A 23,047-nucleotide genomic window follows, 5' to 3' on the forward strand; every position below is an offset into this window, starting at 1 on the left:
AGTACATACGAGTGCTTTCCATTATGTTATCATACTCGTTTTGTTTGGCACCAAATTTTATGCATTGAAAAATTCAACCAAACAAAATGACCTTAATTAACGCGAAAGTTCAGGAACAGAAAGCCGTTAATTGAATAAAACTTGCTAAACTCATCATTATCACAATACAAAAACGGTAACGGCGCCACATAGGATGCGGTGGAACTAGTCAAGTCAGCATAGACCAGATCAATGAACAGGTGCATGACGCAGTATCTCCCAGAAGGATCTCTTGACTTCCCTGCAAGCAAGCGTTCATGCTTACAAATGCTTTTATTTTTAGCAAGTGGTTTGACATGAGAATGAGATGAAGTTAACATGAGCAGATGATGCAGCCCAATGCAAAGCCTCATACTAGACTAGATATGTATCCGGTCCGGCGCTGGCCATCTTTGCAAGTCAACCCCCCAAAGATAAACATTGCAGGTAGGGCGTTGAGTTTGGTTGATTTCACCTGTAGCAATAATAGCAACTGTGTCTGTCATCCTTCCGGCCGGAGGTTTCAGGGTTGACATTTGGCGTCGCTGACTCCACTCCACAAGGAAATAGTAATAGCAAGAGAGTTTTATGTCATCCAGGTCGCATTCATCGATCTTGCTCTGACGAAAGGATATGATGGAGAGCCAGAGCAGGCCACAGACCACAGGGCAGCAGAAGAAAACGAAACCGCTGCCTCCGCTGATCTCATCTCCTGTATTTCGGGTTCGGCGCTGACATTGCATCCATTTCTGGTTCGTGGTTTGTTTTCGCCGGCAGGTGAGGAAAGTCGGCGCGCCACGAAAACGGCGGCTCCTGAATATCTAGCTGCATGCAGACAAGATATAGGAAATGCATGGCGATTTTAATAATAATACTAGCTAGGGTTGTTGGTTACTCCCTCCGTCTAAGAAGAAGTATCGCTATAAGATTATTAAGTTTGGCTAGAATTATAAAGGATGTTTTAGCAATATTTGTATTTTCAAATAATTTTATAAAATAATATATTCAGTGATCTATCTAGTGATAACAATTATACTCCATAAATATTAATAGATTTATATAGTGTATGGTTAAGTTTTTTACTTTTCGAGATAGGAGAACGACATTCTTTTCGGGACTGAGCAAGTTTCTTTTTTAGCACTATTAGAGCATGTCCAAAAGATTAGCAAAAAATATTAGCCAAATTTACTGATTTAGCTACTCTCTAAAATAAATTTAACAAAAAAGTATTAGAGTATTCCAATGGACTCTGTAAAAGATGGCTAGTGAGGTAGGCTATCCAAAAGTAGAGAGCGAATAAGAAGGATGGAGAGCTACTAAATTTAAATAGTACAGAGTCTGTTGGAAACGTTTTTTCTTCAATAACAGCTAAATTTACCTTTGGAAAATAATTTAGCTAATCTCTTAGAGATGCTCTTACACTATTATGGTTAAGTTTTTTTTTTCCAGGAAAGAGTGCTTTGTGCAGATTTTCCTGCCTTTGCATGCCTCCTCGGGATGGTGAAGCTAGTTGTGTGCATGGGCGGTTCAAGATGGCATCGAAGATGAGTGTGTGTGTGGCCCCATACTTCATGATGGAAATGGGTGAATGGGTGATACTAAACAAGTAGCCGGTCACTCATAATGGCGTAAAGGTCTCGGGTGATCATGCTATGGCCATCGAGAAAACTACTCCATAGTGATAGAATAGGATATTCTTCTATAGCTGTGTGTGCTTATACTTGACCGTTCACTATTTTCTATAGCTGTGTGTATAATTGCAGACACTTGCCCATAGTGATAGGATAGGATATTCTTCTCTTACCGTTATTCTATCCCCCAAAGACAAGTGTTTGGGGTTTGCAGGTCAGGGATATCTGAACCCCCAAATCTTTTTTTTTTTCAAAATCAACTCTTTTGATTATTGATCAGTCACCACTGATACAGCAGCATCAGGTAGTGCAAGTGCTATTACAAAGTTTGGGAAGGGATCAAGCCAAACATGCTCACTCAGTAAGAATGGGGACAGTGCTTTAAATGGGTACTCGAGGTTCTTCTCTAGTCTAATTTAATGAACTAAATAGATAATTTTTTTTCTCTTTTTTTATTTAATTTATTTAGGTACACTAAAAAAGAACGTGAGTATTCATTTGGAGAGCTATCTCCATCCTTATCACTCAGGTCCCCATACAATACCAATGTGCAATATCATGAGCATAACGAATACAATCACGGTCGTGCACACGGAGTGAACGCGCCTCCACGGCAGCTGTTCCGGCAAGATCCACTTATCCTTTCTTTTTAATCCTTCCAGTGCTATGTCAAGTTGAAGCGAGTCACCTTTCTTATTAACAAATTACTATTTTCATTTTATTTTATCTTTTATCTTTTTTATTATTTATAGTAACCTATCGATTTTCGTTCTATATGCTATCAATATTTTTAAAAAAGATTTAGAAGGTTGTCCGAAATAAGTTATAGAAAAATTTATTAGACAATAAGAAAAAAATATGTGTATGAGTTATGTTATTTGTAAAAAAAAATACTACACAAAAATTGTGAAAAAAAAATACATTGAGAATTTTTTATGGTAAATTTTTCCACTAACAGTTATGAATAAAAATTGGGTTACAATGTAGAAAAGTTGTCAAGATAAGTTATCTATAAAATTATGTAAAAAACTATATAAAAAGTTCTGATAAGAAATTATGGGGATAAGTTTGTTCTACAAAATGTTATACACAAATGTTATGTGTATAACTTTTTTAACCTTTTAAAAGAAATATTTGGTGGTATGTTTTGTTCCAAAAACATTATACACAAATTTATGAGTATGACACTGTAACTTTCTAAGAAATCGTGGCGATAAGTTTCGTTTGTAAAATTTATGCATAAAAATTGTGTGTAACCTTACAACCTTAAAAATATTTTTTTTACAAATAATTTTTTTCTAAAAGAGAAAAATTTCGGATTATTTGATTGTTCGCTGTTCTTTTATGCGGCGGTCGTTTGCTCCATCTCCTAAAGACGATTCATGCACCAAAAGAGGCCCAGGGAGCGTGGCTACGTCGCGCCCAATTCCCGGCCGTCCGATCGGCCGGCTGGACGGCTCAGATCGAGCCATTCTCTATTATTTTGCAAAAAAAACCCTCGTACTTTGTTGAAATATAACCCGCCGTCCAGCCCACTCTCTCAGTTTTTTTATTCAAAATAGTCCTCGAACTTTACTGAAATCAAATATCAGTCTGTATTCGCACACTATCTCAGCTTGCTGGGCCTAAGTGGGCCGAATATGGCCCTATGCTAGTTTTATTTTTCAATTAATTTTTAATTTTTTCTTTTCAAAATATAGATCTTCAAAAATTCATAAAAAATTATAGAAAAATCATAAAAAACCAAACTAGTTTTATTGAGTTTCTTATGACTAGATCTATGCATTTAACTTAAAATATCATATGGTTTAATGCATTTTATTTGATAGATATATACATCTATAATTTTATCTATAATGTTATGTCAGTGATTAATTTCTTCCTCATATCGCATATGAACTGAAAATATCTCCCCAAAACTAACTCTAAATAAATTTATACCCTTTTTTTCACAATCTTTGCTTTCTAATTCTCCCCACATTAACTCTAAATCAATTCATACATTTTTTCATAATACTTGTTTCCTAATCCTTTAAGTTTATACTGACTTATAATACAAAATAATCCAAAACAAATAATCGCCGACATACATATAAGAAGCCAAATACTTCACTATATATATGACATTCCGTACACTCGCATATATGAATACATCATATCACGCATATAAACAAATAAAATAAATACACTTAAAATATACGTCATACAAAGAAAAAACAAAAACACATAGACACATATACGACCCATAGCTAACCACTGGCCATAAAGCGGCAACGCCGCGGACATTTCTAGTGGACTCCATCCAGTATCTCTTGTGTGCAGTTGAAGCCCAATCATTCTTCTAACAAATGGAGGCCTTGTTACGGCCCATTAGCATCATGCATGGCAGGCTGGGATAGTGTAGTTGGGCCCTAAATGAAATGAACGACGGCCCGGAACGAATCATGCGAGACCATGACTGCGCGCGCGTCTGCAGCCCGTTCCCTTACAAGCTCGGCAAGGCCGACACGTTCTACGAGTCAGTCAATGAAGAAAAAAAAGCCCAATATGTTCTCTTCTAGGCCGCTTCTAGAGCCTCGACTGGGCCATAAACTTGTCGAAGCCCTATGCTTGGTGGGCCGTAGGCCACCAATTGATGCCCGGGAGCCGCACCACGGATGGGTGGCCCGGCCGAACCTGCCCTGCCCGTCAGCATGAAGGAGACAGCAGAAATGTGATTCTTAAGGCCTTGTTTAGTTCACATCAAAAACTATAAAGTTTTCAAAATTTGCGGTCACATTAAATTTTGTGATACATGCATGAAGCATTAAATATAATCAAAAACAAAAATTAATTGCTCAGTTTGTCTGAAAATCGCGAGATAAATCTTTTAAACCTATTTAATTCAAGATTGGACAATAATTATCAAATAAAAATAAAAGCGCTACAGTATGCAAAACCAAAAAAATCGGGAACTAAACATATCCAGGGGCCAGCAATATAATTTTTTTACAAAAAAAGTAGCCACATTTGAAATTTTTCGGTGGAAAAATTTCAGCAGTATACGTAGTATGAATCAACCAGACGAATTGATTCTAGCCTGCATGGTGCCATGTCCCTGTCCATTCCTATACACTGCTGTTGAGTTGTCAGCCCATGCATACATGGAGCATGCCTGCCATGCATCGGGGAGGAGCTGGACACATAGAAACGAAACAGCGCACCTACGTACCTGCGTGTTGGACTGTCGCTACATTCATACTGTACAAATACTCGAGCGTGCATGCATGCATGGTACGTGTAGTAGTCGTGTACTACGTACCAGCTGCTAGTAGTAGATGCGTCTCCTATTGGGATGGGCTACGACGACGACGGACCATGAGCTTGCATGCATGGCCGAACATATATGTGCATGCATCAATATAAGGCATGCATGACAGCGTAACTGCGTAAGCATGCGTCAGCTTTGGTGTCGGTGGATCCGTCGTCGAGGCGTCGATCTCATGCATGCATGCCGCCGTCCCGGCCGGACAGGAAGAAACAATAGTCGTCCAACCTGTGTGGCTACCCATCAACTGTCATGTGCAGTGCCAGTGACGGTGCAGCATGTACACTAACATGCACCTCCATCTCCATCTCCATCGTGGCATATATATATATATATATATATATATATATATATATATATATATATATATATATATATATATATATATATATATATATATATATATATAGTCATCTTCATCGTCTGAAAAGAAAACGAATCATGATGGATGATGGGTAACGTACCACATCGATGAGCTTGACGCGCGCAGTTTGGACCGAGAGTGTACGTACGTACGTACGTACAAGGTTTGAGCTAGGCATCAAGAATTAATTTTCCATTTACTCTATGATCTAGAGCTTAAAATATATTGTCAAACATTGTTGTCTATCCAATTCTCACTGGAATCATTGCAGAATCACTTCGTAACTATAAGGGCACTCACAGTGCAGACTCTATCATAGAGTCTAAAGTTATTTATTACCTCGAACAATGTGGACTTAGAGTCTAAATAAGACTTGGAGTCTTATTTTTTCTACCTCTTTCTTCAATAAATATGTTGCCACATCAGCAAAAAATCATAAATAATATGTAATTAATTGTCTTGGACTCTATGATAGAGTCTTACATTGTGAGTGCCCTAATCCCCAAACCCAACTAGAATAACTCTCCATCTGTGTTAGAATAACTGAGAAACCATTGCCATAGATATCATGTGTAGAGAGAATAATAGACATAGAAGCCATATTAATTCTTGATATATGGGTAGTTTCCTCAAAATAAAACTTTATCCAATCACTTGTCTTCAGTTCTCTCTAAAATCGTCTAGCTAGCTATCACACCTCTCATATATCTTGGTTCCTTTCTTGTCTAAGGAAATCATTTCCTGTCATGCATGTCTCTCTTTTTTAATCCCAATACCATGTCTCTCACAATGCAAGACTCTATCACAGAGTCCAAGACACTTAATTACATATTATTTATGGTATTTTGCTGATGTGGCAATATATTTATTGAAGAAAGAGGTAGAAAAAATAAGACTCCAAGTCTTATTTAGACTCCAAGTCCACATTGTTCGATATAATAAATAATTTTAGACTCTATGATAAAGTCTGTATTGTGAGTGCCCTAAAAATTCAGAGCGAGCAGAGAATCCGGAGCGGAGGTCCACCGCATGGACGTATATACATCGAGGGGCCGGCCGGCCGTACGGGCGGTGGAGAGTTAACGTGCTGTTGCTGTTTTGTTTTTGGCGCTGAATCGTCAAAAACAATAATGCCGCATGCAAGGCCCAGCAGTACTGACTGTAGGTATGGCGTGGCGACCGGCTGGCTGCTTTCGAGGATGCTGGTGCTGGCCAAATTCTCTATATGCTGCGTTGCTCTAGTATATTGTACAGTAATTAACCTATGTAATGACATAATTTATTTGGATCCTTGTTAGCTTTGGACTATAATATATAGTAGTATATAGGATAACTAGTACTTGATTTTACTCTCGATGGAACCGAGAAGTTGGACAAACGTGCATAGAGAAAAATTTTCAGTTGATTGAAGACTAACTATGGGCCTACCTTAGTTTTATTTTAAGTCGAAAGTAATCATGTCCAGGATCCTTGTGAAATCCTAGGATCGTCTTCCATGTGCCATGCAATCATATAGTAGGTGTAGGTACGTACAAGAATGCAAGAGGACACTTGTGTGCGCTGCAACATCCGGCAGGTTATTTATTATTTTATTATTAAAACCTTGCATCGATCTATCCCTAGCTAGTTCCCAACGGAAGGGTCGAGGAAAAAAAGATGTACGGTGAAATGGACATATGAAATGCTAGAGATCACAGCAATGGAGATTTTTTTGTCACTAACCATATATATACATGCATGGTTGTCTTCGAATTGGCCTAGTGGTTAGTTTGCTAGCTAGTCGTCAATTTGTTTTTTTTGTGAGCTATTTAAATCCAATATGAGTTAGAATAATATAATACCTTGGTTAGGTGCAAATCTCTTAAGGCTGCGTTCGTTTAGTGTCTAATCCTAGCAGAAATCATTGATTCGCTAGGTAAATGCACAAGGATTTGAGCAGGAACGGTTCCAGGGCATGAATCCGTGCCAATCGAACGCAGCCTAAATGTGTGTGCTTAATTAAATGATCAAGCTCTTCCGCTCGCTCTGGATGAACAGATAACGAACTCGATCTCGGACGTGGTCTGGAGTGCCCGGCCCACTCGATAGCTTTGCTCCGGCAGCATGCATGCGCTTCTCCGATGAATCCAGTGAATGAACCAATGGCGGCTCCGGCACGTCGGAGTGGCGAGCCGTACGACCGTGCCCCAACCCGGCTCACGACCACGAGCATGCCGGCCGGAGAGGTTGTTCGAATCTGCAAACTATTTATAGTGTTTTTTTTACAATAAATTAACAAATTATACTTTCAATCATGATTTATTATCAGTTAAGTGAACAGCAGGACGACATCCATCCGTGCCTAGAGTGCCTGGAGCTAGGTAAGCTAGCGCCACGACACACGCTAGTGCAGTGCTGGATCTATCGCTCGGCCGGGACGCCACGCATGCATGCATTATTGGTGAACTGGTGGCCGGCGAAGAATGGGCAGGCAATCTACTGATGCTTCTCCTCATCGTCCTCGCTTTCATTCATCTGCACCGTGCAGTGTGCTGTGTGCAGTGCATCAGTGCACTGCTGCTGCTGATGTACAGTACTGCATGTCTCTCACTCCATCCATGCATCATGAAGCGGGCACTGATGCTGGGGGCCCGCCGGCACGGCCCATGGGCCATGGGCCATGCGCCATGCCCGATTCAACCAAGCGACTGTAGTTGCGCCTGGACGGCTTCCACTACCCAGCTACCAACCAACAACCATTCGTACGTTAAGTGCTAGCATAGCATCACTAGCATGCTTGCTGAGCGACGTTGCCGCCACCGACAGTTTTGATGGATTTTGATTTTTTTTTTTTAAAAAAAACAACGGGCTGTGCCACGTGCACTAATTCAGTTGTCGGGTTCTGCAAGCAGCTTTTGGCCTGGCTTGCAGGCTAGGATCTTGTATTCTAGTCATGTACTACTCGGGTTAATTTGTTGTCATCTTAGAATACGTACAAAGTTTGCACAGACTAACAAAATGATATTGTCTGGCTGGCGATCCAACACAATAACCGTGGTGGACACAATAACCGGCAGAGCAGAGGTCCGGTCGGTCCGCCCGGCTCCAGAATCAGTCAATCAGAAGGCTGTGCTGGCCGTCCCGTCCATTACATAAATGATCGATACTAGTAAATCATTAGTCATGTACTAATCATACGTCGTCGCGAGCTTTAAGTCGGGCCCATGCATGAGATAGATGACAAGTAGTACGCTACCAACTAACAACGTTACCAAACTAGCTAGTACTCGGTGACAAGTAACTACTGTATAAGCTTCACTACCGATGGGATGTCATTATTCTTCTTCTTGTGTCAGCAGCTTGCATTGTACTGTAGTCGGTGACTGGACGATGTCACGCGACGCCTTTTTCACACGCACGTGCCCGGCTCCGAGGCTCTCCACCAGCGGTCCAGCCAGCCCCCGGTCTCCATCGCTCCAGCAGTCAGCAGTCTCTATTGCCACGAGGCACACGAGGCTGTCCAGAGACTTGCAATTTCAGCTACAGGCAACTGATGAAGGATAACAAGACTGCAACTGCACGCACTGACGCACATACGTACGAATTGGCCTGGCACCGGCGCGTGCAAGTCAATCTCAGCATGACAGCATCGCTTGTTAATTCGTTCCAGAGATGCTTCTTCTGTCACTTTGAGTAGTATAGCTAATAAGATAGTCCTAAAATCAAGCTAGACTTCGAAATTATACTAAATAGGAGTTTGACCTCCATTATTATGTATCGATGACGACACCAATGCAATGCAAGCTGGCCTTGTTAGGGCTGGGAGTACAGGCCTTGTTTAGTTCGCAGAAATTTTCAATATTTCTCGTCACATCAAATTTTTGGTCCCATGCATGGAGCATTAAATATAGACGAAAATAAAAACTAACTGCACAGTTTACCTGTAATTTGTGAGATGAATTTTTTGAGCCTAGTTACTCTGTGATTAGACAATATTTGTTAAATAAAAACAAAATGCTACAGTAGCCAAAAACAAAATTTTTTGCAAAGTAAACAAGGCCTAAGTACTACGTGCGAGCATAATGCGCTGCAGGTCAGTCAACTCAACCCGCAAAATGCTACAGATATTAGTATATATGGTGAATAGTGCCAGCTCTTTTATTGCCCAATTTTCTTCCATACATTTTTCGACGGATGCTGCGATGTGATGCATTGATGCTAGTTGGACTACAGAAATGAAATGAAGTGAAGCATTTGCACGAGACCGACGCACACATCCTCCAATCCTCTCCGGCCCTCGATCCCGTCCTTCAGTCCTATCCACAGAACGAAACGACGGTTCCAGTGCCAGAAAGTAGCAGTCGATTTCGCACCGTCATTTGCTAACCAGCCGACGGTTAAGGGCCGGGGGAGCAGGGAACACACGTCTCCGCATGCTATTCTTCTTCCCATTGCTTGTCGTCCCATTTCAGACTTGCTTACGAATAGAAGCGGTCAGTTTTTAAGCTGTTCCACCATTCACACCTTCAAGAAACTGAAGAGCTTAGACACCGATTATTAGCTGAGTAGTAGGCCTTGTTTAGTTCCTAAAAATATTTTTAGATTCTCCACCACATCGAATCTTACGGCACGTGCATGGAACACTAAATATAGATTAAAAAATTAATTATATATTTTGTTTGTAATTTACGAGACGAATCTTTTAAGCCTAGTTAATCCATGATTGGATAAGAATTATCAAATACAAATAAAAGTGCTACAGTATCTAAAACTAAAAAAAAATCACAAACTAAACAAGGTGTTTCATTGGAGGCGTGTGCACTTATGACTAACACACATCGAAATTTGAACACTGCATGAGAGAGACTGCAATGCTTGATTCTTAAACAATGCGGATAGATCAGATGGTCATATGCACAAGAGCATATGCCAAATCTTACTTTGCAGTGTGAGATCCACGAGCCTGGCTTCACGTGGATCGCATTTATTAGCTTACATGGGCCAAATCTATATATATATATATATATATATATATATATATATATATATATATATATATATATATATATATTTCGCATTTTCGCTAAATTAATTACGACGCGCGCCAAGTGATGGAGATCTTCCGCACATGCATGCACCACCGGCCACTCTCAATGCATGTTTCATGAGAGTGTCATGCACATTAAATATGGTGCCACATAAGCAAAATTGCTGATTTGGCAGGGTCATTAAATGAAGGAGTTTCATCAGATGAGAGAGGAGTTTTATCCCCATGAAACTCTTGTGGCTCGGTTACCTAGTTTATAGTCTTGGTAACTGTACCATGAAACTATGCATTGAGACTGGCCTAACGTTGCGATTTTTTACCAACCAATAGGGAAGAGAAAAAACATCTGCAGGCAACATCACCGATCCACACCAGTAGGCGAGACGTTGCTTTGCTTTGGGTGGCAACCTAGTCAACCCGACCGACCACACGTCGGGCTCTAAATTAAATTGATCGAAACAACCTTTGGTTGGCAAGCTCGTTCCGTCGTTCGATGATGGTTTACTTGATGTTTGCTCTTGTAATCCATGTCAACGTTAGCTAGCATTCAAACAAATCAAATCATTTTGTTTCTTCAAAAAAAAAAAAAACAAAATCATCTTGCAACCGCACTTGTCCATATTCAGTTGCTACTGTTTAGAATTTGTCAAAGTCTTCATACTATATGTCTCGATGAAAGATACTACTCCCATTTTTAAAATATGACATCTCTGTTAAAATATGTTATTTTAAAATAGCTCTCAATTAAACTATCTTAAATATAACTAAGGGTCTATTTGGTTACGAGCGGTAAAGTTTACCACCTGTCACATCGAATGTTTGGACACATACATGAAGTACTAAATGTAGACTATTTATGAAACTAAAAACATGGCTAGAGAGTAATTTGCGAGACGAATCTTTTTGAGCCAAATTAGTCCATAATTAGACACTAATTTTTAAATAAAACAAAAAATGCTATTGTACGTGTTAAACTTTAACAATATCAACGAAACACTGCCTAACGTTATCATACTAAATAAGTATTTGTCATAGATTATTATGAAGGTATGTTTCACAACATAACATTTTAAATTTTAAATATTTGTACTGTTATATTAGCATTATACACTAAGTTAGTCAAACTTAAACTAATTTGATTCTAATCAAACTTATAATTATGTTCTTTCAAGAACGCATGTACTAGTGACGTACCAGCGCCCCCCACCAACAAAAGTATCAAAATGAAAGCAAAGTCCGCAAATACCATTTTGAGTTTGGATCCAAAAAAAATCAAATCACATTAATTAACTCTGCCACGAGTCACGAGAGGCCAAGCATGGGGCTCAATTACTCCCCACTGGACCCCGGGACCCACGCGGCGCGGCCAATCAGGAGGAGCCCATGACGCGCGTCGGGCGGATCAGCTTTCACGCACTGATTCATGGGACCCACTGTCCAGCTGCCTGCAGCGGCGGGTCACGGCACCCGTCTGAGTTGGCACTCATTAGCCGTTCACACTAGGCGCACCCTGTTCTTCAATGCTTCTCGATCTTACGTGTATGCCTGAATCTATGGTAGGTGGGCCTCAGGGCCACATGACCTGATATACATAGGATGCCGTATTTATTTTGAAGAAAAAACAAGCACACATTTTCCTTTCATTACTACCTGCGTCACTAAAAAGATGTAATCTTAGGCTTAGTTCAAGTTAAACTATCCGAAATTTAGCTAAATTTATACTCCCTCCATACTAGAATTACATGACGTTTAGGACATGATTGTGCTTACCAAGGAGTCATTAATTAGGAGGTATTTTTCCTTCTTTGCCCCTATTAAATAGCGTTGCGGGCGACTTCTATACATAAATTATTTGTAGCTCAAGTGGCAAGGTGTTCACAGCCTGAGGTTGGCAGTCTCAGGTTCAATTCCCAGTGCTTGCTGCTTTTTTTAAATGGTCGCTTATTGCTTGCTGCTTTTTTTAAATGGTCGCTTAAATTTTGCCTTGACCAATGCTGAATGGCCAGGCCTCTCAGGGAGAGAAACGAGGCGCGAGGGGCATTCACGTCCAAAATCACCCCGTGAGCCTAGGACGGCATGCTTTGTGAAAATAGTGTTGGAGGCTAGAACGACATGTAATTGAGGTATGAAGGGAGTAAGAAATAATATCAACAAGTAATACTCCAAACAGGTATATCATGAAAACATATTTCATGATGATTCTATTGATCTTTATCTAGAAGTCATATATTAGTATCCTTTTATTATATAAGTTTGGTCAAACTTATCATTTGACCTCATATTATTTTAGAAATACATTATTTCTAGGACTGAGAGAGTATGTGAATTGCAAACCCGTTTTTTTGTGATGATAGAGTGTTTCATGAACAACAAAGGCTAAGAAGGGGCTCATGGCCTCATGTCGGCTTTAGCCTTGAGACTATCCTTTCGTCTCTTCGGTGGCAAGAACAACAAAATAGGAGTTCCCTTGTCATGGAGGAGTTGGCTTGAGACCCACCACTTCTGCCTAGCGACACACAATTGGCAATTACTCTCTTTGTCATGGAAAAAAATGTAATTCTAGCATTCAAAAGTTGTAAAAAAAATGTAATTCTAGCTTTGGACTATCTTATCTTTAAAAATCCCTCAACTCTACATATGGTTTGGTAAAAATGTAGTGCAATATATTAAAATGAAAATGGGGAAATGATACTACAATTACAGGAACCAAAAGTGGTGGGTATAAGATATTTTTGTTTTTAAGTCAAAATAACTAATGAAAAGACAGTAAAAATGGTTATGAAGTCACAAAACAGTGAACTTTCAAGGTTTCATTTGACGTCACAATAGCCAATTTTAGAGTGAATTCAGAACCATCACTTCTTGGCTATCTGAGAGGTTTCATTTGACGTCACATTTTTTTTCGAAAGCTTAAAACTGTTTCCTCCAGCCCCAAAAAAAGACCATTCCCACGGTTCCCACGGGTGTAAACGCCTTCCACGAGGGGCAAACGCGGGGTGCCCCTAGCAAGCGACCCCGTCCGAGCTGTCGGCTGTCGCCCCCACGCCGAGCAACGGGGCAAGGCAAAAAAAAAACGCCAGCCCCACACGCTAGTCAAACGCGTGAACGCGGAGCCCTCGGTGACAGGTGGGGCCCAGCAGGCGCATTGTTTTTTTCGTCTCTGGCGCCGTTGGGTGGGCCACCGTGGGCGGTGAGCTGACCGCCGCGCCGTCGGTGGGTGCTTATTCGGGCGCCCCGCCTCCGCGTATATATACGCGCGCACGCAATGTACGCGAGGAATTCAGGGGAGGGGGGAGGAGCCAGCGAAGCCAAGGCAAGCCAGAACCAGGCCACAGCGGCGGAGGCGAGAGAGAGAGAGAGAGAGAAAGAGGAGGCGGAAGGAGAGGGAGGGAGGAGGAGCTTCTAGAGGGTTAAGGGAGGCGACCGCCATGGGGGACTCCAGCGGCTCCGTGTCGGTCGACGTCGAGCGGCTCTTCTTCGGCGGCAAGGTCCGTGCGCTGCCTCCTCTGGATTTTCCCCCCCATTTCCGTTTGGACTGTGTGCATTCGTGTGGGGAGGGTTTCGTCTTGAGTTTGCTTCGTCCCCCGCCCTGGGGTTTGTCCTTGCTCTTTCTCGGATAGCTATGGCGTAGGTGTGTTTGTCATTAGAAATTTATGTTTCCTCTTTTTCCCCGTTCTCTATTATTAGCGGCAATGCTTGTAAATTGGGGATAAGTGGATTAGCTATTGAATGATAGTTTTCCCCCTTCCCTTGTGTTGTGTGACGTGAGACTGCTTTCAATCTGTACCTATGATGCTGGCATGTGGCTGTAATTGAGAGAATCCCCAACTCCTGTGGTTGATGATGTTCAAACTTCAAAGAACAGGAAGACCGACAAGTTAGGTGGCACGGATTTTAGTTGTTTATTGTTAATGCAACTCCTGCCCTGTTTATGCTGCAATGCTCCTGTGTGGTGTTTGGCGATTATCAGTTGCAAGGGGGAAATTGTCTGGTCAACTGATGAGGAACTATATGGCAATTCGGAATATGTCTGATTGTATTTGTTTCTCTGTACGATACTGAATTCTGATGATCCTAAACTTGTGCATGTGACTTGTGTTTCCTCAGGAGCATCGAGTAAGAACGAGGCATGGCCCTCTATCGGTTTCTGTGTATGGAGATGAGGACAAGCCCGCGCTCGTAACTTATCCGGATGTAGCCTTAAATCGTGGGTGCCTTTGTTGCCTCTAGATTATTATTATTATTTTGGTAAAGATAGCAAGCTTTGCCATATATACAACAACTTACATTGGGGAAATTCTTCCTGTTTGGTAGACATGTCTTGCTTCCAAGGATTGTTCTTCTGTCCAGAGGCTGTGTCGCTGTTGCTTCACAATTTCTGTGTGTATCACATCACACCTCAAGGACACGAGGTCAGTTATGATGTGTCTTTTTTCTCCTTGCATTGATTTATTCAGGCAACCAACCACTTACCGTTCTTTTCATGTTAGGTTGGGTTCTTACATGGTTGTTTTTTATTGTGTATGTTAAGTATTGCAGTTAGGAGCAGCTCCGATTTCAGCTGATGTGCCTCTGCCATCCGTCGATGACCTTGCAGATCAGGTTGCTGATGTCCTTGATTTTTTCAGGTAGTGTATCAGGACATTGCTGAGTTCTGTATTACTACTTTGGGTTCGCATAGAGGTGGTTCCCCTGATGTTGTAATATTGGTTTCTTCCCTGCAGTTTAGGGTCTGTAATGTGCTTGGGTGTCACTGCTGGTGCCTATGTCCTCACCCTCTTTGCAGTAAGTGTGACCATGAGATGACTAGTCTTTGGGTTGTTTTCCTGTTGAGTGCTTGCTAAGAATGTTATGTGTACACCATCACAGACGAAGTATCGGGAGAGGGTTCTTGGCCTAATTTTGGTTTCACCTGTATGCAAAGCCCCCTCTTGGAGCGAGTGGTTGTATAATAAGGTTATAACCAGCTGCTTTATTTCAGTTATTTGAGATACTTATGTCCTTCTGTCAATTATTCATTTCATTATGCAGTATTTTTGTGTGTTAACATCAGGATCTCATGCCCCAGGTATTATTAAACTTGCTTTATTACTATGGGACACGTGGGTTAGTCAAGGAAAGTTTGCTTCAGCGATATTTCAGCATGGTACTTTTGATCCCCGTTCAGCTTTCTTTTCCCCTTTCTCAAGTTCTCACCATATAGGTGCTTATTATCTAGATTCACTCAGGGCTGCTGCTTTCTGATGCTTTGTGCAGGACGTTCGTGGTAACGGGCAAGATCCTGAATCAGAGATTGTCCAAGCCTGCAGAAGTGTTAGTATTTATCTCCTTGATATTTTCTCTAGTGTTGTTAAAATGGGATGGACTATTATCTCATCTGCTATCTGAACATATAGAATTTAAAACATGATAATCTTTTGTGCAGTTACTTGATGAGAGGCAGGGAACTAACGTCTGGCGGTTCCTTCAGGCAATTAACAGGTAACAAGAATATATCCTTGTTGTGCATGATCTGAAAAGACAAAGAAATGGGGATCCGAATAATCAAAATTTGACTACTCTGTCCATCAGGCGGCATGATTTAACAGAATCATTGAAGAAGCTTCAGTGCCGGACCCTGATTTTTGTTGGGGACAACTCACAGTTCCATGCTGACGCTGTCCACATGACCACAAAGCTGGACCGGAGATACTGCGCTCTAGTCGAGGTAACATACAGTTCAAAAATTTTACGTTACAAGTTGATCTCTACACTACACATAGGAGTAACGCGGATGGCTGAGGTTGTCTTTTGTGGTCAAAATCGTGCAGGTTCAGGCCTGTGGTTCGCTTGTCACAGAAGAGCAGCCCCATGCGATGGTGATCCCGATGGAATACTTCCTAATGGGATACGGGCTTTACAGGCCATCCCAGCAGGAAAGCAGCCCCCGGAGCACACTGAGCCCGTTCTGCATATCGCCCGAGCTTCTATCGCCGGAGAGCATGGGAGTGAAGCTGAAGCCCATCAAGACACGCATCTCGCTTAACGTTTAGCATGGGTGATGGGTGAAGACTTCTCGGATGGCCATGGCCTGACAACCACACAGCTCATGAAAGTGAAGACTCCTTGGGCTGAGTTGTGCAGCCACAAAGTTTTGATGCCTTAAGGCACCTGGCGTGGTTGAAGGCACTTTTTGTTGATGCAGAGAGGTTGTAGGCGAGGGAGTAATGGGCTAATGGCTGTTTGTTCATATATATAATATAATCTGTATGTAGTCAGTACACATGTATATCTCAACACGGCATCATTTCATACGGTACAGAGAAAGAAAATGGGAAAGCTAAACTATCACGTGAACTCTCAGGCCCTAGGATTGTGTCAACATACAGATTTTGGAGCTTCAAACAAAATAACCAAAAATAATAATAATAAAACTTTTGCATCTTTCAGATTTATGATTATCATGGGCTTCAGTGTTCAGCACAGCAGTACACAAGGACAACAATGAATGGTTGACTCTTGTGATGTTCTACCAGCAATCCATGGGAATCATGCCTTAACCACATACCAAAAGGATATGCTGCGAATACTCTCACAAGAAGATATGCCACAAGAACTGCTAATCTGTTACACATAAACAAATATGCTCAAAGCCGGGCAAGCGAGTTACACACATGGACACCTTCTGCATCTGTTACACAGCACCCATAGTACATGAATCTCAAAAAAAAAACATAATACATGTTGCAAGCATTCCAACGCAGAGATGAGAGAAGAAATATGTTACAGGCACAGTTAAATCGACTATACAATGCTGCTTTGCAATTAAGTCAAACCTGCCAGCGGCAACGGATAAGCTTCACCTACTGTCAGAGCAGGGCGTGTTGGGACAACTTCAATTGTCAGCACATCAGACTACAGTGGCCAGTGGTTTCACACTTTTAGGGACGAGTTGGGGTCTTCAACCTGGGAACGGTGAAATTCGGCGGGAGGAGCATAGGTGACACTGACACAGCAGCTTTAACTTGCAGAGGCCTCGTGTGGCATCTCTGGTTACCCTGCATGTTGTGACGACATATTCTCAGCACACATTATAAAGGAATACATGAGAAAGCCAGTGCACATATATGCCACATTTTGAGCGCCACAAATCAGGGCTCCATAAATAAATAAATAAATAAAATAAAAAGAGACCAAAGTGCAGGTCCAACAAGAGCATATAACAGCTTCCGTTTCAAATTATAAGACGTTTTGTTTTTTTAGATACATTACTTTTACTATGTATTTAGACAATAGTGTATATCTAAGTGCATAGCAAAAGCTACGTATCTAGAAAAGCTAAAATGTCTTATAATTTGGAAGGGAGGGAGTATAGAATATACTCCATCCGTTCCAAATTATAAGATGTTTTGGCTTTTTTAGATACATTGTTTTTACTATGTATCTAGACATTGTGTACATCCAAGTGCATAGCAAAAGTTATGCGTCTAGAAAAGCCAAAACGTCTTATAATTTGGAATGGACAGAGTAGCTCTTTGTTAAAGAGTACAAAGACAATCGAGCAAGGGACTGCACATGTTCGCGATACCAACTTTCAGTTCAATGCAAAGCAATATGAAATTATGAATCAGAAAGGTACCAACAAACTATTTCACAAATCCATGACCAATCTGAATTAAGAGAACACTACCTAGTTTTGATCGAATTAACTATGTGTGATGGTTCTTTATGAGAGCCTATGACTCACATAGCGCTCACCTAAATTTCATCAACTTCATTGTCTGTCCATATTTACAGCAGGACGCAACTCATGCAGCCTACCAAGAATTAGGACATTGTAGAAACCATATAAAATATAGGAAAAGCATATGGCGCCCACAGGGGACTGGCACCCTCATTAGTTAAAATGCTTGCAATGCTTCAAAAATCATCTATGTAGTACACCTAAAGTTAAGTGTAGCCACAACAATTCAGTTTGAAATTCATCTTTGATGCTGAGATTAAAAAAGCAGAAGTGTCACTGTCAGCACGTGATGAACAGTGCCAGGTTGACTGCTTGTCTATTTTGTTTCTTAGCATCTAGGATGAATTTCAAACTGACTTGTTGAGTCCATACTTAACTTTATGTGTACTACATACATGATTTTTTTGAACATATAGCCGAATCAGCTCCCCTGGACACCATGGTATTTTAGCTAACAAGGGTGCCAGCTCCCCTGGACACCAAATCTGCACTCTAAAATATAATATTTTACCCATCACACTATATTTCTGTAAACATATAGCCGTATCAGCAATAAGGCTACCAGCACGTTTGCAAGTTAAAGCAGTAATCAACAATGAAGAAACGTATCCTGCTAGGTTATATTTACTATTTGCAGAGGTACATATTTACTATTTGCAGGCTATAATTGTAGAACAGGTTGATTAATCCACAGTTCCACACTCCAGTTCATTTTAGCACTTCCAGAAACGACACTTCTGAAGGATACATATATTTTAGAAATCATACAAAGCAAACCTAATTTCTCAATTTCTTACCAATCCACATCTACATGAAGAAACAACTCATACATAGAGCCTACCAGAGTCTTTTAGATAAACTCTAGGTCAGCTAAAACAATTAGTCTACTTGTTTATGCACATTAGAAAAACGATCAAGTTCACTTAATAAAACAACATTTTCATTGACCGTACATGAATAACAAACAAAAAGTGTTGCTAATTGATAGTCATACTCATAGATCATGTGTTGGCAGTGCAATATGAGCCTGCTATATACCAGTAAACAGAATACTTACACATGACAGGGAGGACTTGAAGGAGCTACGCTTGCGCTTCTGATTAGTCTCAGACACATGCATTCTTGTAGTAGTCTTCACTTCTCGCCTATCAGGTGTGACCTGGGAAGTTCTTGATATATCAGGTGTGACCTGAGAAGTTCTTGTAGACTTAGATTTTCTGTTTGCCTTATTAGTATCCTTCTTCGACATCCTACTAGTCTCTGGTTGACCATCTTCATCTTTGTCAGTTTCAAGATCCTTGCCCTTGACCAAGGAGCGCAATTTTTGCAGCTCATCCTCAAGAATTGACATCCTCTCTTTGGCATTTGTCACCTCTTCTTCTAGTCTAACGATTTCATCATCCTTCTTTTGGGCTGCCACTTGCAACTCATTTACATTCTGCAGAAGCTTTTGCGCTGCTTCCGTAGCTTGCTTTACCTCTATGTTCTTGCTCTTGATGGTCCTGCTGTATTCTCCTTCCATTGTCTTAAGCTGGTTCCACACAAACTTATTTTCCGCTTGTAATTCTTTAGTTTCCTTGTCCTTCTCTGATTTCAGGATCTTGTAAGCTTTCTTTAGTTTCCTTATCTCTTCCCTAATATCTTTCCCATTTTTCTGGTGATCTGAATTGTCGGTACCAATCTCCACCAGACTTTCAAACTTCATCAGTTTTTCCTGGCATTATGAGAGAAGGTAAAAAAAATCAGTGAGACGGACAATATGAAATCTGCAATTGTCTAGGAAAACTAAACTCATGTATTTGTAATTACCTTTAGCTCCGTATTTTCAGCAGCCAAATTCGAAATACAGCTTTTGAAGTCCTCCAAATCATCCTCAGCAAGCTCTGGTTTGAGCACACAAGGGAATGTTTGACTTTAACTTCCAAAATAATAAGTTGGAATCTCAAAATGCAACATGGACATGCAGTGAACAACTGAACATACAAGGTGCCAAACATATGCATTGTCTTTTCAACAGAAACTGTAAACCATATGCAAAATGCTGCACAAATCCAACTGGACCGACACAACTGTAAAGCCCAATTAGATGAGAAAAATAACCGACATTCAAATTCTTGACAAATAAACTATTTTGTTGTACAAGTTAAGGCTGCTGTAAGATCCAAAAGTAAATAAAATAATGCACATGGCATAGTCAACAACAGTTGGAATCTCAAACTGCAACATGGAGATGTAGTTAACATACAAGGTGTCAACTTCTAGTGTGGTGACTGTTTTATACTAATGTTTTCCACAATGGCCATAGCCGAATTTCATTGCGGGTGTAACGATATTACAAGGTTCCACAGTTTTAACAAGAACGAAATGCCACTAGCTGAACATCAATGTGACCATGGAATTGATCACCCAGGGATCCAACCCATGATCAACCACTACTACTAAACCAAAAATGTTAAGACTAAGTCTGCCAAAAAAAAAACCCTGCAGACACATCAAGCGCTCATTACAGGGCACCTGCCCAGAACAGCGCGCAGGCAGCACGACTACAACGTCCTCACACTTAGCTTTGTTTAGTTTTTCAGATTCTCCGTCACATCAAATCTTTAGACGCATACATGGAGTATTAAATATAGACAAAAATAAAAACTAATTGCACAGTTTGGTCGAAATTGACGAGACGAATCTTTTGAGCCTAGTTATTTCATGATTGGACAATATTTGTCAAATACAAACGAAAGTGCTACTACTCCTATTTTGCAAAATTTTTTGGAACTAAGCAAGGCCTTAACAAACAGTTTTATACCAATGTAATCTTAAGACAAAACTCCAAGCTAAGCTACACAATGCACAGCAGAAACAAATAAAGATGAAGATTGGCACTATATGCAATACGCCAATACCTAACTTGGTTCCTCTCCTTCCTTACCTGCAAGCTTCTGGTAGCGATGAATCTGAAGATCCTTGCCACCAAGACTCACCACCGTCTCAGCCTCATCGACTCTCTTGCGGAGCTTCTCGTGCTTACGCATCTGGAAATAGAGATGGCAGAAAGGGGGGAAAGAAAAAACCTAGCGCGCGTCAGCGGCGGCGGAGAGCTGGCCTTCGCCGAATCCAGTCGCAAAGAGGAATAACCCACAGACGGGGACCCGAATCGTTCCTACCTTCTGGATGCGGGCCTGAAAGTTCTCCTCGCGCTCGCGGCGCCGGCTCTCCAGGAACTGGATCTCGGTGATGAGGTGCTCGCGCTCGACGCACAGCTCCTCGGCCTGCGCGTACGCCTGGCGCAGCATCTTCACGAGGCGGTCGTACGCGCGGCGCCACTCCGGCAGGTAGACCTGGCCCGGAGCGGGAGCGGGAGCGGGAGCGGGCGCCGGCGCCGGCGCGGGAACCAGAGCGCCGCCGTCGTCTCTGGCCATGGAATCCGCTCGAATCGGAGAGCAGAGGGAGGTGGAGCCGCGGAAGGGACGGCCGCCGCTTGGGGTTTCCCGTGGAGGCGCGGTTTGCGCCGCGAGGAGGGGAGCGGTGGCGGCGGTGGGAGCGGAGAGTCGGGAGATGACCGTTGGATGCGGGGGCCGGGCGGCGGGCTACGAGGAGCCGACAGCCGAGGATGAGTCCAGATCAGGTCGCTCCTTTGGTGGGCCCGCTTGACAATCACGGAAATTCGAACAAGAATGTACCACAACGGATTGCGTGAAGTTGACTGCCAACTACCAGTAATTTTGTGTGCTTATATACTCGCAACGTGATTAAGGCCTTGTTTAGATTCAAAATCTTTTTGATTTTAACACTGTTGTATTTTTGTTTGTATTTAGTAATTATTATTCAACCATGAATTAACTAGACTCAAAATATTTGACTTGCAAATTACACATAAACTGTGTGATTAGTTATTTTTATCTATATTTTAATGCTCTATGCATGTGCCACGGAGACTCTTGAAATCTTTTTTGGATTTTGAGGTGATCTAAACGAGGCCTAAAATGTGGCAATATATCTCTGTTCACTTGAGCTTATCAGCTGAATCTGTCAGCCATTTAACAGTGTTTTTCTCTCCACAATAAATCAGCTAACAATACTTTCTACCATGGTTTATCAGCCGCTGCCACAACGGATTTTGTCAGTTCTTAAAACATTCTCTTGCTAATATAATTCTCTATGAAACTCAAACTCCTATAGGAAGCCATGTATTGGAAGGTCAGTCTATATGAGAATTTATTGTTCTTAGAAACTGCATGTAGAAACTATATATTAGGATTGACCTAATTGACGTTTTCATTTAGCCAGACTCCAACAGTGCGAGGTGCGCTCGTAACTATAACATGAAGACCAGGCAACCAATATAATCTCGTGGACCAATATAAGCAAAGACACAAACTAAACAAACTCATTCAACATGCGCTCAGCCTAACCATACAGGGCATGTCTCATAGCTACGAGCCAGGCTTGGTCCCAGTGACGGAGCCAGGATTTTACGGCTGGGTATTCCGAGCATATAAAATTTTTTGATGTAAATGTGCAATAGTAACAAGGCTTTGTTAATTTAGTTCCACCCAAAAACTAAAAACATTTTTAACATTTTTATCACATTGAATTTTGCAGCACATGTATGAAGTATTAAATATAGATAAAAAATAACTAATTATATAATTTATCTATAATTTATGAGATAATAAATCTTTTAAGTCTAGTTAGTCTATGGTTAGACAATAATTATCAAATACAAACGAAAACATCGCCAAAACAAAATTCGTGTAGAGAACTAAACAAGGCTTAAGCAACGTACAAGATCTGAACATAGTGTCATAGTGCCATTTTCTCTAATAATTTCGATGCAAATGTGCTAGTGTATGTGCTCACCTTGCCTCAAGCAGCAAGCCGGAGGGCGGAACCGAAACCGTGGACATCGCTGGCTGCCGGAGCGCCGGGCTCGCCAGTCGTCACTGCCCACCGGTCGCCGAAGCTAGGACGCTAGGGTCGG

The 23,047-nt window shown here is 41.3% G+C and overlaps 2 protein-coding genes across 2 annotated transcripts; one reads left to right on the forward strand and one right to left on the reverse strand.

Moving 5' to 3' along the window:
- LOC8066607 (pollen-specific protein SF21) lies at positions 13,608-16,676 on the forward strand. The gene is made up of 11 exons (XM_002454975.2): positions 13,608-13,834; positions 14,454-14,553; positions 14,661-14,758; positions 14,886-14,974; positions 15,071-15,131; positions 15,216-15,302; positions 15,415-15,492; positions 15,603-15,659; positions 15,772-15,827; positions 15,918-16,053; positions 16,157-16,676. Exons 1-11 carry the CDS (start codon positions 13,775-13,777, stop codon positions 16,376-16,378), a joined length of 1,044 nt encoding a protein of 347 aa, XP_002455020.1. The 5' UTR covers positions 13,608-13,774; the 3' UTR covers positions 16,379-16,676.
- Positions 16,891-21,694, reverse strand: LOC8066608 (eukaryotic translation initiation factor 5B). Its single transcript, XM_002457152.2, has 5 exons — positions 21,231-21,694; positions 20,996-21,098; positions 19,879-19,952; positions 19,127-19,783; positions 16,891-17,383 (listed from the first exon to the last, which is right to left on the reverse strand). Exons 1-5 carry the CDS (start codon positions 21,483-21,485, stop codon positions 17,267-17,269), a joined length of 1,206 nt encoding a protein of 401 aa, XP_002457197.1. The 5' UTR covers positions 21,486-21,694; the 3' UTR covers positions 16,891-17,266.

Source organism: Sorghum bicolor, chromosome 3 (genome assembly GCF_000003195.3).
Source record: "Sorghum bicolor cultivar BTx623 chromosome 3, Sorghum_bicolor_NCBIv3, whole genome shotgun sequence".
NCBI classification, from domain to species: Eukaryota; Viridiplantae; Streptophyta; class Magnoliopsida; order Poales; family Poaceae; genus Sorghum; species Sorghum bicolor.

Bases quoted from the DNA above. Each gene is read 5' to 3' on its own strand.
- LOC8066607 (XM_002454975.2), top strand. From the start codon at position 13,775: ATGGGGGACTCCAGCGGCTCCGTGTCGGTCGACGTCGAGCGGCTCTTC. The intron at 14,759-14,885 runs GTCAGTTATGAT...TAAGTATTGCAG, and splicing joins TCACACCTCAAGGACACGAG to TTAGGAGCAGCTCCGATTTC. The intron at 15,493-15,602 runs GTACTTTTGATC...TGCTTTGTGCAG, and splicing joins TTCAGCGATATTTCAGCATG to GACGTTCGTGGTAACGGGCA.
- LOC8066608 (XM_002457152.2), bottom strand. From the start codon at position 21,485: ATGGCCAGAGACGACGGCGGCGCTCTGGTTCCCGCGCCGGCGCCGGCG. The intron at 19,784-19,878 runs GTAATTACAAAT...TCATAATGCCAG, and splicing joins CTGAAAATACGGAGCTAAAG to GAAAAACTGATGAAGTTTGA. The intron at 17,384-19,126 runs GTAAGTATTCTG...CACAACATGCAG, and splicing joins TCAAGTCCTCCCTGTCATGT to GGTAACCAGAGATGCCACAC.